This window comes from Eurytemora carolleeae, unplaced genomic scaffold (genome assembly GCF_000591075.1).
Source record: "Eurytemora carolleeae unplaced genomic scaffold, Eaff_2.0 scaffold1394, whole genome shotgun sequence".
Classification (NCBI taxonomy): Eukaryota; Metazoa; Arthropoda; class Copepoda; order Calanoida; family Temoridae; genus Eurytemora; species Eurytemora carolleeae.
In genome coordinates this window covers 3,228-17,649 of record NW_019397283.1, presented here as the reverse complement: position 1 = coordinate 17,649, position 14,422 = coordinate 3,228, and the positions used below count along the sequence as shown (strand labels likewise).

General features: G+C 30.5%; 1 protein-coding gene across 1 annotated transcript; it reads right to left on the bottom strand.

Moving 5' to 3' along the window:
* Positions 1-10,732: 10,732 nt before the first annotated feature.
* Positions 10,733-12,337, bottom strand: LOC111713248 (uncharacterized protein slr1152-like; the record flags this gene model as incomplete). The annotated part of the gene is made up of 3 exons (XM_023488081.1): positions 10,733-11,123; positions 11,758-11,932; positions 11,999-12,337. Coding segments are annotated over 3 exons (905 nt in total), but the record flags the coding sequence as incomplete, so codon positions are not given.
* Between the last annotated feature and the right edge of the window lie 2,085 nt (positions 12,338-14,422).

The following is a 14,422-nucleotide window of genomic DNA, read 5'->3' as shown; positions in this document are numbered from 1 at the left end:
TTACTTGCTTTCCCCAAAAGGATGACTCGAGAGCTAGTTGTCAACTTATTCATTGGCATTCTAAAAATAACCAATGTCTACAAGCTACGGCAGACGACTTTAAGTGATATAAATAGTAAAAAGTCATAATGTGTTTAATACATGCATTTTTTAGATTGTAATTCAAATTTTATAAACCATGAATAAATATTTACATTTAAAAATTTTTTTATGAGATTTCTTTATTTTGCGAGACCCAGTTTGTTGTATATTTAATTATTGCCCCCAACTGTTGTAATATATCAATATGAAAAAATCCGCAATGTTTCCTAAATTGTGGAATGCAATTGAAATTGACCTTAAAGAAACTAAATCTGTAAAAATATGCAATCAAAGGGTAGTCAATATTTATCTTGAACATTATGAGAGGTTTAAACGCGAAAAAGTTGTATATCATGTGAGTAGATTTTATAAAAAAGCTGAAACTTTATTAGATTGTTTGTGTTTAGCATATCCAAATAAATTCACTATCGTTAACTAACTTAAGGCCAACCACTCAAAACAACCTACCCTGGTTAGGCGGGTCAAAACTGTAAAAAGTAAATTGTAATTGCTTATTAGTAATATCTCAATCTTTATAGATGAATAAACATATATAAAAATAAATAAACTTGTATGTAGGGTTGTTAATCGTTTTTGAAAACGATCATTAAACGATCGTTTTTTTTTTCGTTTTCCTATCGTTTTTTTGTTTCATTTTCCGATCATTTTAAAAACAATCGTTTTAAAAACTTTTTTAAAATATGATAGTTTTTAAAACGATCGGAAAACGATAGAAAAACGAAAAAAACGATCGTTTTTCAAACAAATGAAAACGTTAACATCCCTACTTGTATGTTTAGATGCGTGTTTAAATAATATTCTAACTCTCCTAAATGAGAAAAGGATGTCACATATTTGTCCGATATTTTTTTCTCTGTATTAGTGAGTCCTGCTTGTCCTTTCCATGTCATTTCCGTGTCCTATCTGCGTTCCATATATGTCCTGTCTGAGTCATATCTGTGTTCTAAATGTCCTTTATGTGTCATATCTATGTCTTATATTAATGTCCTACTTCTAACTGTGTCCTATATGAGTACTATCTGTAGTCTATCTGTGTTCTATCTGAGTCATATTTGTGTCCTATCTGTGTCATATCTGTGTTGTATCTGTGTTCTATCTGTGTTTTATCCCTGTCCTATCTGTTTCCTATTTGTGACCTATCTAAGTCCTATATGTGTATTATCTGTGTCCTTCCTGTGTACTTTCTGTAGCCTAATCGTGTCATATCTTTGTCCTTTCTGTGCCCTATTTTTACTTGTTTGTATCTATTTATATAATCTGTGTCTGTTGTAAAGCGTTGTTTAATATATTCTTAATTTTGCTGTAAAAGAGAATTGTTTAGGATTAGACTATCCTTGTAAAACTAGATTTAAACAAGTAGGAACTCTATTCAATCCTAACACAAGGAATACAACATTTAGGATTAGACTATCCTTGTAAAACTAGATTTATACAACTCTATTCAATCCTAACACAAGGAATACAAGATTTAGGATTAGACTATCCTTGTAAAACTAGATTCATACAACTCTATTCAATCATAACACAAGGAATATAACATTTAGGATTAGACTATCCTTGTAAAACTAGATTTATACAACTCTATTCAATCATAACACAAGGAATATAACATTTAAGATTAGACTATCCTTGTAAAACTAGATTTATACAACTCTATTCAATCCTAGCACAGGGAATACAATATCTGAAGGCTTATGTTAAATAAGTGGGGGGGGGGGGCATATTTATAAACCCCGCAATGTTTTGTTTGAATCCAGGTAAAAAAAACATTAGAAAGTAAATTCAAATTGGGAATTTTTTAATTGTAAAAGATAATTTTGCTAACCAATATATTTATTTGAATACTATTAATGGGGTTTTTATTATCAGCACATGTTAATGATTTTTGCAAGAGTTCCTCATCATTTTGATGAAACTTCTAATTTTAAGTTTTCAGAGCTGTGATTTCAAAGTTTTGAGAACTTGATAATTGCAAAACAAACTTTGCATCTGAGGTTCAAATGTACTTTGTTCATCAAAGATGTAATTTTATATTTTTGATGATTGCACGAACTTGCAGTTGGCCGTTGGGGGGGGATATTTAATTTCTATTTAAGGCAACTGTATTCTTTTACATTCCACTGGGGGGATTCAGATATCTTTCCAGGGGGTTTCAAATTCCACTGGAGGGAATCAGATATCCTTCCTAGGAATTTATAATTCCACTGGAGGGATTCATTCATCCTTTCCAGAGGCTTATAATTCCACTGGAGGGATTCAGATATGTTTCAAATTCCACTGGAGGGAATCAGATATCCTTCCTAGGAATTTATAATTCCACTGGAGGGATTCATTCATCCTTTCCAGAGGCTTATAATTCCACTGGAGGGATTCAGATATCCTTTCTGTGGGTTTATATAATTCCACAGGAGGGATTCAGATATTTTTCCAGGGGGTTTATAATTTAAGTGGAGGGATTCAGATATCCTTCCTATTGGCTAATAATTCTACTGGAGGGGTTCAGATATCTTTCCACAGGGTTTTTAATTCCACTAGAGGGATTCAGAAGTCTTTCCAGGGGGTATATAAATCCACTGGAGGGATTCAGATATCTTTTCAGGGGGTTTATAAATCCACTGGAGGGATTCAGATATCCTTCCTATGGTTTTATAATTCCACTGGAGGGGTTCAGATATCTTTCCAGAGGTGTATAATTCCACTGGAGGGATTCAGAAATCTTTCCAGGGGTTTATAAATCCACTGGAGGGATTCAGAAATCTTTCCAGGGGGTTTATAAATTCACTGGAGGGATTCAGATATCCTTTCTATGGGTTTATAATTGGTGGAATTAAAATCCACTAGGAAGGATATCTGAATCCCTCCAGTGGAATTATAAACCCCCTGGATAGAAATCTGAATCCCTCCAGTGGAATTATAAAACCCTAGGAAGGATATCTGAATCCCTTTAGTGGAATAATAAATCTCTAGGAAGGATATCTGAATCCCTCCAGTGAATATATAAACCCCATGGAAAGATTTCTGAATCCCTCCAGTGGATTTATAAACCCCATGGAAAGTTTTCTGAATCCCTCCAGTGGATTTATATAACCCCTGAATAGATATCTGAATCCCTCCAGTCGAATTATAAACCCCCTGGATAGATATCTGAATCCCTCCAGTGGAATTTTAAACCCCTAGGAAGGATATCTGAATCCCTCTAGTGGAATTATAAACCTCTAGGAAGAATATCTGAATCCCTCCAGTGGATTTATAAACCCCATGGAAAGATTTCTGAATCCCTCCAGTGGATTTATAAACCCCATGGAAAGATTTCTGAATCCTTCCAGTGGAATTATAAACCCCTAGGAAGGATATCTGAATTCCTCCAGTGGAATTATAAACCCCTAGGAAGGATATTTGAATCCCTCCAGTGGAATTATAAACCCCTAGGAAGGATATCTGTATCCCTCCAGTGGATTTATATACCCCCTAAATAGATATCTGAGTCCCTCCAGTGGAATTATAAACCCATGGGAAGGATATCTGAATCCGTCCAGTGGATTTATAAACCCCCTGAAAAGATTTCTGAATCCCTCCAGTGGAATTTTAAATCCCCTGGAAATATATCTGAATCCCTCCATTGGAATTTTAAACCCTTAGGAAAGATATCTGAATCCCTCCAGTGGAATTATAAACCCCTTAGATAGATATCTGAATCCCTCCAGTGGAATGTAAATCACCCTGCGTAAAGTTTTAAATTTTAAAAAGCATTTTTTCAAACCCCTCCAGTGAAAATAAAATCCCTCCGGTGGTCTCCAGTAGAATCGAAATCTTACTACGAACTTCTTTGAGTGAATATCCTTACATTTACAAAAAGATAAGTTTAGATAATAAAAGTATTGGAAGCAATAATTATATTAGAAATTTATTTGTAAATGACTAAAGCAGTTTAAACCTTTTAACATTTAAACAAAATTCAAAGTGTCCATAACATTTTAGAGAATATATCGTGAAAACTATTATTTTATAAGGACATAATAAAAATATACTTTACAATGAGATATCAACTAACTGGTGCAAACATTGTGATACAGAAATTAAATAGTTTTCATTGGTTTGTTGTACTAGAGATTTCTTCAACGTTTGAAATATTTAAACAGTCTTAGTGTAAAGCTGATTTTACGGCTCAATGGTAGAATTATAGATTTAAAATCCTTAAAGTTTAGTTTAAACATTAGAAAATGTAAGGACAATCTTTGTATTTTCTATATTTCCAAATTTTTTGTTTTTTAAATTATGTTCTTTATTTTAAAATAGTTTAAGTAAACAAGTAAGTACATTGATGTCAAAAATATTTAAAGTTTAAATGAATTGCTGATAATTTTTAAGTTTTGAAATTTTATTCAATAAAAATGAAATGCATTACCTTTAAATTGGTGTATTACCATTTTGATACATAGTTATAAAATAAGGGTTAGTTTTTTTGCCATAGTACTCTAGTTTTTGACATTATCACCGTTACCTTTTTCACTTTTGAGAAATAGTAAGTTTTTGATAAACAGGGTACGGTACAGGACGTTACAAAAGTCGCGGTCTGTTTTAAGCATATCTAAGATAGCCTTTTACTTTTTTGTAATTAAGCTACAGATTTAAAAATTACATTTTTGAAAAGTCTTTGAAAATCAATATAAAAACATTTGTAACATCTTAATATTTGGCAAAAAAAGAAAAATGAAAAATTGGGAATATTTGTCCGACCTTTTTATCAACCTTTTCATCAACCTTTTTATCAACCTTTTTATCAACCTTTTTATCAACCTTTTTATCAACCTTTTTTTCAACCTTTTTATCAACCTTTTTTTTCAAACCTTCCGAGCACCCAAAGTTAGTAATTTAATTTTAGGTTTTTAATTTTCTAGGCTTTACATTCAGACCCACCTAATACAGGGTGTCCCAATAAACATGGGAATTCAGTGACAAATTCGATATCGTCGTCTTAAATAATTCCTTGATTTAGTAAAGTGATACCTACTGAGAAAGCTGTAATCCGTAAGATTTTAGTCTGCTATGTTAATAATTTGTTTGTTTTTACTGTTAATCTTGCGAAGACATTAAAGACACGTCTTTATAGCCATTTATCGTTTTCATAAAATGAACTCTAGTTGACATAATAATTTTCTGATTTTGGAAATGAGGTTTTACAATACAATGCTAATTCATAAAAAAGACGATATCGAATTCGTCACTGAATTCCCATGTTTATTGGGACACCCTATGTCAAACTATTAAATTTAAAATTTAAAATGGGAAAGCCTGTTTTACTTTAATCAATTCTAATATGCAATTAAAAATAAAGTTTGTTGAAAGATTTTTTAAATAAGTAATTGCTGCATTCGATAATTTGATTTTAAATCTCTTTAATCAATAGATATTTAAATCACATTGTTTTGTTAATGCATATTTTTCAAATTTTTCTTGAAAAGTTTTTATTTAAAAAGTTGTTAAAATTTTTTAGTTTTTGAAAATATATTTATTTTATTAAATTAATTAGAAGTTTATCAGTATCCAGGGTGGACTTTTCGATACACCAATATAAATAATTAGAAGTTTATCAGTATCCAGGGTGGACTTTTCGATACACCAATCTAAATAATTAGAAGTTTATCAGTATATCTAGGGTGGACTTTTCGATACACCAATCTAAATAATTAGAAGTTTATCAGTATCTAGGGTGGACTATTCGATACACCAATCTAAATAATTAGAAGTTATCTGTGTCCAGGGTGGAATATTCGATACACCAATCTAAATAATTAGAAGTTTATCAGTATATCTAGGGTGGACTATTCGATACACCAATCTAACTAATTAGAAGTTATCTGTGTCCAGGGTGGACTATTCGATACACTAATCTCAATAATTAGAAGTTTATCAGTATATCTAGGGTGGACTATTCGTTACACCAATCTCAATAATTAGAAGTTTATCAGTATCCAGGGTGGACTATTCGTTACATCAATCTAAATAATTAGAAGTTTATCAGTATATCTAGGGTGGACTATTCGATACACCAATCTAAATAATTAGAAGTTTATCAGTATATCAAGGGTGGACTATTCGATACACCAATCTAAATAATTAGAAGTTTATCAGTATATCTAGGGTGGACTATTCGATACACCAATCTAAATAATTAGAAGTTTATCAGTATATCTAGGGTGGACTATTCGATACACCAATCTAACTAATTAGAAGTTTACCGCTATCTAATCTATGGTGGACTATTCGATACACCAATCTCAATAATTAGAAGTTTACCGTTATCTATGGTGGACTATTCGATGAAAAATCTATATTTGCTTGTTTGCATGCAAGAAAGTCGATTTATCCACAATTTTTTTTTAGAAAATTCAATTAGAAAAATACATATTAAATATTCATTTGATATTAGAAGAAAGACTATTGGAGATCACAATCCTAAAATATGTAAGGGGGAAGAGAGGTGGGGGCTTATCTACTATTTGTATTACTAATCTTTTAAAATCAAAAAGACTTAACCAATCGGTAACAACTTTTTTAAACAACTCACAAACCCAATAATGGTTCAGGGATGGTTACAGAAGATGTTTTGGCCTGGGAAATATTTAAGATATTTACTAAAAAAGTGGATAAAAACACTCTGAACGTCTTATATCGTGAATTCATAAGTACTTATTACTTAATTGTTCATTAATTAAAACAGTTAAAGCATTCTAGTCCAAGCTATTACTCATCAAGATAAGGAAAACGAAAATCTACTTAAAAAATTGGACATTTTACTATGAAAATTGCATTTTTCTTGTTTTATTCTGCACAATATCCTTGAAATAATATAAATGTTATATTTTCTAAAATCTTTAATCCAATATTAAAGGGTATTAAGAACAAGAAAGTATAGAAGTAATCAAATATTTAAACTTTTATAACTTTCTAATTTTTTATATCAATATATAAATTTGTTATGGTTTTATTGTAAAATATGACTTTTCTCCCATTGCATAAAAAATCATTTATGCAGCTAAAAATATACACTATAGGATGATTTCCAACCATTCCATTTCAATCTTTTCCATCTTAATCTGAAACGAGTCCTGATATTCTTATTTTAAACGTGATAAATAAATAAGTTTACTGAAATATATCCTATTCCTACCAAGTCCTTCCTTTAGGTCTAAAACCGTGCTTTTATACTAAATGCCTGAGTCCTCAGGCACACTGCCTGAATGACTACTTTTTCCTGTTACAAACTAAACCTTTGTTTTGACGTACATTCAGTCCTCAGATTTTAATAATTTTAAGCTTTTCTAAAGCCTTTGACATAAGGAATAGGATTGCACAAGTTTTGCAAAGAAATTTTGCATACAACCCGTCAAAAGAAATTTGCACATTTACTATATGTATCTGGTTTTTGTCTTTTCTAACTTAGAATGGAGGAATTCCCACAAGAACGAATTAGTCAAATTAACACATATTAAATTTGATTTTTTTAAAATCTATATACTTAGTATAAATCTTTTTAACCCATTTCTAAGGCTGAGTGTGTTCCTAATTTCTTTTGAATTGTTCCTTCCCCTTTCCAGAACTCAAGCCTTTAGCTGCATTTTTTGATCCGTGTTTTAACCCTTCGTTAACGGGGATAATCATTAACAATAAAAAACATTAACAATTTTAATCCTTCCTCGTTCTAGAACAAGAGCCTTACGCAAAAAGTTGTTTATTACTTTTAATTATTGGAGCTACAGTTCTAAAACTTGTATCACTGCAGCACACATGTCAATATTGGAGCTACAGTTCTAAAACTTGTATCACTGCAGCACACATGTCAATATTTGTCAAAAATTAGAATTAAGATTTTTAAAGATTGTTCGACGAACTAGTCAGTTCCTTTAGATCTCGAAAGATTTATAAAAGATAATGTTTTTCATTTTCCTTTTATCAACCAATATATCTATTTATGGAAGGTGAAAATACATCATATATTTTCCTTTTATCAACCAATATATCTATTTATGGAAGGTGAAAATACATCATATATTTTTCATTTTCCTTTTATCAACCAATATATCTATTTATGGAAGGTGAAAATACATCATATATTTTTCATTTTCCTTTTATCAACCAATATATCTATTTATGGAAGGTGAAAATACATCATATATTTTTCATTTTCCTTTTATCAACCAATATATCTATTTATGGAAGGTGAAAATACATCATATATTTTTCATTTTCCTTTTATCAACCAATATATCTATTTATGGAAGGTGAAAATACATCATATATTTTTCATTTTCCTTTTATCAACCAATATATCTATTTATGGAAGGTGAAAATACATCATATATTTTTGCTCACAAATTCGAGTCTTAGAACAAAATTTACACAATTGTAGTTACTGTTTTCTTCAATTTTGGTAAAACAAATTATTTACAATTTTGATAGAAGCTTTAAGAGGTACATTAGATGAAATGCATTATTTTATTGCAAAGCTTTTAAATTTAAAGGGAGTGTTCGCAAAAAAAAGAAAGGGGGTATAGGCTTAATGCAATAAAAAAGCGATTTTGATCGCTACTAATCTTACTTTTATCTGTTGCGTCTATAAGGAGAAAATTGTTAAAGACGTCTCATACCGAATAACTTAGCGGCCATACAAAATAAATAAATTGCAAGATACGACTTNTTTAAACAAAGCTTTCAAAATTCTTAAATAAAATAAAGAGTGTGAAGTTTTTCTTAGAAGTTTATATGAAACTTGAGACAAATGTAGTTTTGTCCAAGACCATATATACTGTTGAACAATGTCGGTTTTCTATGTATTTCTAGGGCAGAAACATGTTGAAGAAATGATGTTTAGGATAAATTATAAATGAAATTATCAATGTTCCCATAATCTTCTCAACAACTCTTCACCCTTCCCAGGCCCACCCACCCTTCCCCCCTTACTGAAAGATGTCCAACAAAAGGCGAAGAATATAGAGATTATTATCCCCTGTCTCAAGATACACTTATATTTGATCATATTTTAACATTTTTAATGTAGACAATTTTTTTTACCACGGTTAACGCTGGGCCCTCCAGCTTTATTAAATATTAATGTTTTAATTCATTAAATAAAAGTATAACAACTTATACCATTCATAGAAACAATCAATTTGACAATCAAAGGTGAAAACTATTATGAAAACATTAATTGTTAATTAAACATTTTATGAACTATTACCACCTATAAAAAAGAAAAAAATACTTTATAAACATGTTATAGATTTTGATTAAAATGGACATCTCAGTCACATCTCTTGTAAATGTTTACAAATTTTTAAAAAAAAAACTTAAAACTGCTTCTTTAAATTCATTTAAACTTGTCCTTTGACACTTTTGCTTTAAATTAAAAAAGCTTTAAAAGTGGAAAAATCAAATTGTTAGGGCAGTTACAACTTTATTCTTGATGTATTTGAAAATGTATATGAAAATGTAAAATTGTAAAAATATGTTTTTAACCCTAAAAAGGCTGGGTGGTCTGAATCAATGTTTTGACTTTTTCGAGGGGAACGCCTCCCCCCCGCTCCTAATAAAACCTTATCGTAAATGCATAGGGTTGCAATGCCTGTTCAGTGTTCATAGCCAATCTCTTAAAGGCCAACTAATTGAAAAAAAATATTAGACCGATTTCTTAATAGTTTGGGTTTGAAAATTTCTTAAAAAAGGTGTAAAAATGTAAAAATAAATTCTTTTGTTGTTGACAAATATTGAGATGTGAATGATGTGACACATGTGTGTACTGTACAACCGTTTGTCAAGGGTTTATCAAAAATGTTGCTTTATATCTTTAGCTTTAATAACAAAAATGGTGTAAGGTACTTTCCCAAAGGCATTTCCCCAAGGGCGACTTCCCAAGTGAAATTTTCCAACTGACAACTTCACAAGTGTAAAGTCTCCCAAGCAGCAAATTCCCAAAGGTTATGCTAGACCCTCTGAGGCACCGAAGGCTGCAATGGGGGCCGAGGGCTGCGGCTAGGATGAGCTAGGGGGCCGATCAATGCGGTTAGAACAATGGCCAAGCCCTGCGGCTAGGACAACCTTGGAAAGTTGTCGCTAGGAAAATCACACATGTGGAAAGTTGCCACTTGGGAAAAATCCTTTAGGAAAGAACCATTATCACAAAAATGCAGTATGGGCTATTTCAGATTTATTTTTACACGGACCGACCTTTTTACCGTCTTGTACCCTGTCCTATCAATTAAAAACAAATTGTATTATAAAAAATCCTTTATATTATTATTCTTAAAAAGTGGTAAGATTTCAAGGTGATAGTGTCAAAAATGAGAGTACAAAGGCAAAAAAACTAGACCCTCTTCCCCCCCTCCCCCCGCCTGTTTAGGATTAAGCACACTTCAGCAATTTGTTATCCTATGTTTTCCTGTGTATGATTACATGATATGATATTTTTTTGTTAAATAATTGGTACATTCTTTTATTTTATTCTTTTTAAGATCTGTACTTTCAAGATCCGTACTTTCAAGATCTATACTTTCAAGATCCGTACTTTTAAGATCCGTACTTTCAAGATCTATACTTTCAAGATCCGTACTTTCAAGATCTATACTTTCAAGATCTATTCTGCATTATTAGTTTTAATATCTGTACTTTCATAATCTGTACTTTTAAGATCTATACTTTCAAGATCCGTACTTTCAAGATCTATACTTTCAAGATCTATACTTTCAAGATCCGTACTTTCAAGATCTATACTTTCAAGTTCTGTACTTTCAAGATCCGTACTTTCAAGATCCGTACTTTCAAGATCTATACTTTCAAGATCTATACTTTCAAGATCCGTACTTTCAAGATCTATACTTTTAAGATCTATACTTTCAAGATCTATACTTTCAAGATCCGTACTTTTAAGATCTATACTTTCAAGATCTATACTTTCAAGTTCTGTACTTTCAAGATCCGTACTTTCAAGATCTGTACTTTCAAAATATATACTTTCAAGTTCTGTACTTTAAAGATTTATACTTTAAAGATTTATACTTTAAAGTTCTGTACTTTCAAGATCCGTACTTTCAAGATCTGTACTTTCAAAATATATACTTTCAAGTTCTGTACTTTAAAGATTTATACTTTAAAGATCTATACTTTCAAGATCTGCACTTTCAATATTTGTACTTTCAAAATATATACTTTCAAGTTCTGTACTTTAAAGATTTATACTTTAAAGACCTGTACTTTCAATGTCTCTACTTTCAAGATCTGTACTTTCAAGATCTGCACTTTCAATATTTGTGCTTGCAAAATTTTTACTATCAAGATCTGTACTAACAACATCTGTACTTTAAAGATATGTACTTTCAAGCTCTGTACCTTCAAGACCTCTACTTTCAAGATCTATACTTTCAAGGTATGTAATTTTTGTAATACATACCGTAGCAAATCACATATATATAAACCTGAACACACCGAGATAAATTACGTTGTACTTTGTAACCTAACTGTGCTTGTAAATAACTATGTAACACTTGTATTGTGATAAATCTAACTACGATTGTAGATAAAGATATGAAACATTCATTAACTTAACCTGTATTAAAGAATTTAAATTATACGTCAGTTGGAATAATACTCCGTTTTGATTACTTTTCAAGATCTGTATTTTTATGCTCTGTACTTTTAAGATCTGTACTTTCAATATCTATACTTTCAATATATGTACTTGCAAGATCTGTTCTTTCAAGATCTGTACTCTCAAGATCTGTACTTTCATGATCTGTACTTTCAAGATCTGTACTTTCATGATCTGTACTTTCAAGATCTGTACTTTCAAGATATGTACTTTCAAGATCTGTACTTTTAAGGTCTGTACTTTATAGATCTGTACTTTCATGATCTGTACTTTCAAGATCTGTACTTTCATGATCTGTACTTTCAAGATCTGTACTTTCATGATCTGTACTTTCAAGATCTGTACTTTTAAGGTCTGTACTTTTAAGATCTGTACTTTCAAGATCTGTACTTTTAAGGTCTGTAATTTCAAGATCTGTACTTTCATGATCTGTACGTTCAAGATCTGTACTTTCATGATCTGTACTTTCAAGATCTGTACTTTTAAGGTCTGTACTTTCAAGATCTGTACTTTCATGATCTGTACTTTCAAGATCTGTACTTTCATGATCTGTACTTTCAAGATCTGTACTTTCAAGATCTGTACTTTCAAGATCTGTACAATATTTTTCAATATTCTTGAACTGTACATTTCCCTTGAGTGTGTCATTAAAATTAATGGAAACTATTTGAATCCAACAAAATGAAAATAATTAAATTATAAAAGTAAACTTTAATGTTCCTTTTATAATATATTTCATTCTTCATATTTTTATTCAACTACAAACCACGAGATAATACAAATAAAAAATCACAATTTACGATGTAGTTTGGACCCGCCTAACTAGAGTTGGTTGTTTTGATTGGTTAGCCCATTATAAGCGAATACGAATTTTTAATAATTAGATGGATGTTCACTGCATAATATTAATTATTGCCTTACTAAATTAAACGTACTCTTCTGTATTTGAAAATGAATGAAGAAATTTTTTCATAAACTTTAAAATATTAGAAAATTTTGCAGGAAACATAATGCTTCAAGAAGCATATAGATTCAGCCTACTTATAAAAAGTCTCATCAATTTCTAAGGCAGTGTCGACTTTAAAGTGTCGCAATTCCTTGTTTGTTTGATTTTACCACTCTAACTCACTTATGCTTTTCTGTAGCCCTTTGCAAGTACATTTTAACACTATACACCACTTGTAGTTAGCTTTAGTTTTTAGCTGTAGGCTAATCATATGATAGATCTATAAAAATAATAAATCTAGGAGCATACATTCATACCAAATTATTTAATGGGTCCAAGGAGTAAACTGTGGTTACTTTAATCTTTATTCAACTGTTGAAGATGGAAATAAAATTAGATTCTGAACTGATTATTTAAAGTTTAAAGATGAGGGTTTAATTTTAGCTTAAATTTAAAATTCAGAAAGTTATGGATTGAATGGTTTAATATTTAAACACTTGAAATTGGAATAGGAAAATTGGAAATTAATTATTCTTGAAAACTGATAATTTTTTTGGGAAATATTACTTGTTTTGAAACTGAATTTGAATAGTTACAGAATTGAATCAATTATTATGCTCTTCTAAATATATCTTAACCTTTTGCTTCTTGTCAATCAAAAGTAACTGGCAAGTAGTAAATATGCCCAACTCCATAAAAGTCGTTCAGACTTGTATCAATCCAGGTACAACCCAATAAGGAACTCACGGTTCCACGAATATCACTATCAATGTCAATCCGGATACAACTTTATGGGTATCAATACTCGTTCCCTCTCGTTATGGTAAAGCAAAAGAGCTATATTCAGTTTTGAGAAATACTTTACTATCAATGTCAATCTGAACATGAAGTTATCTGTATTGATTCCAAATTTATTCATTTCTTTCATTCATGAGATTAAAATCTTAAATGTTTTCATTCATAATATCTCTTTTTGAAGAGCTAATAAATAAAATAACATATTTAGATATCTATATAATAAAGCAAGACATTCGTATATATATATATATATATATATTTAAAGATACAATTATTCTATTAAAATCATGAAAAAAAGGAATAAACAATTATTTTATTAAACAAGGAAAAAAAGAAATAAACAATTATTCTATTAAAATCATGAAAGAAAGGAAAAAAATATTGTGCGAAGTTTTAATCAACTTCTTTTTAAAAGCAATTAAAAAAAACACTTTCATATAAATATAAACTTAATCCATTAAAACCATGAAAAAGGGTGATCTGTAGCTTAATTATTTAAAATTATTGACTATTTTTGATTTTGTTATAATAACGATCAGTCGTTTGACTGTCATCTACCCACCCTATTCCAAACTTTACTAAAAATACCAAGTTGAAAAAGTTTAGAAGTTTATTGAATGTGGTGTTTAAGTTAGGGAGAGAAATAAACAGGGGGTTGAAAACCCCCCCCCCCCCCCCAATAGTGCTAGTGTTAAATTGTCAAAAAGGGACTTAAATGGTTCATTGTTAATTAAACTTGGTCCTGTAAAGTTTGAATCATCATGCACCTATATGTTGACTATTGAAGAGCTGAGACACTAGATTTATGGTTATTAGGACAGGAATACTAATGGGAAAGAAATGCGACTGGAATTAACAATTGAGTCGAAGGAGGGTGAGGCACGTAAGTAAGACAGTTGACTAAAGGAGTTACGAGCACTTGCAGCATTGAATTA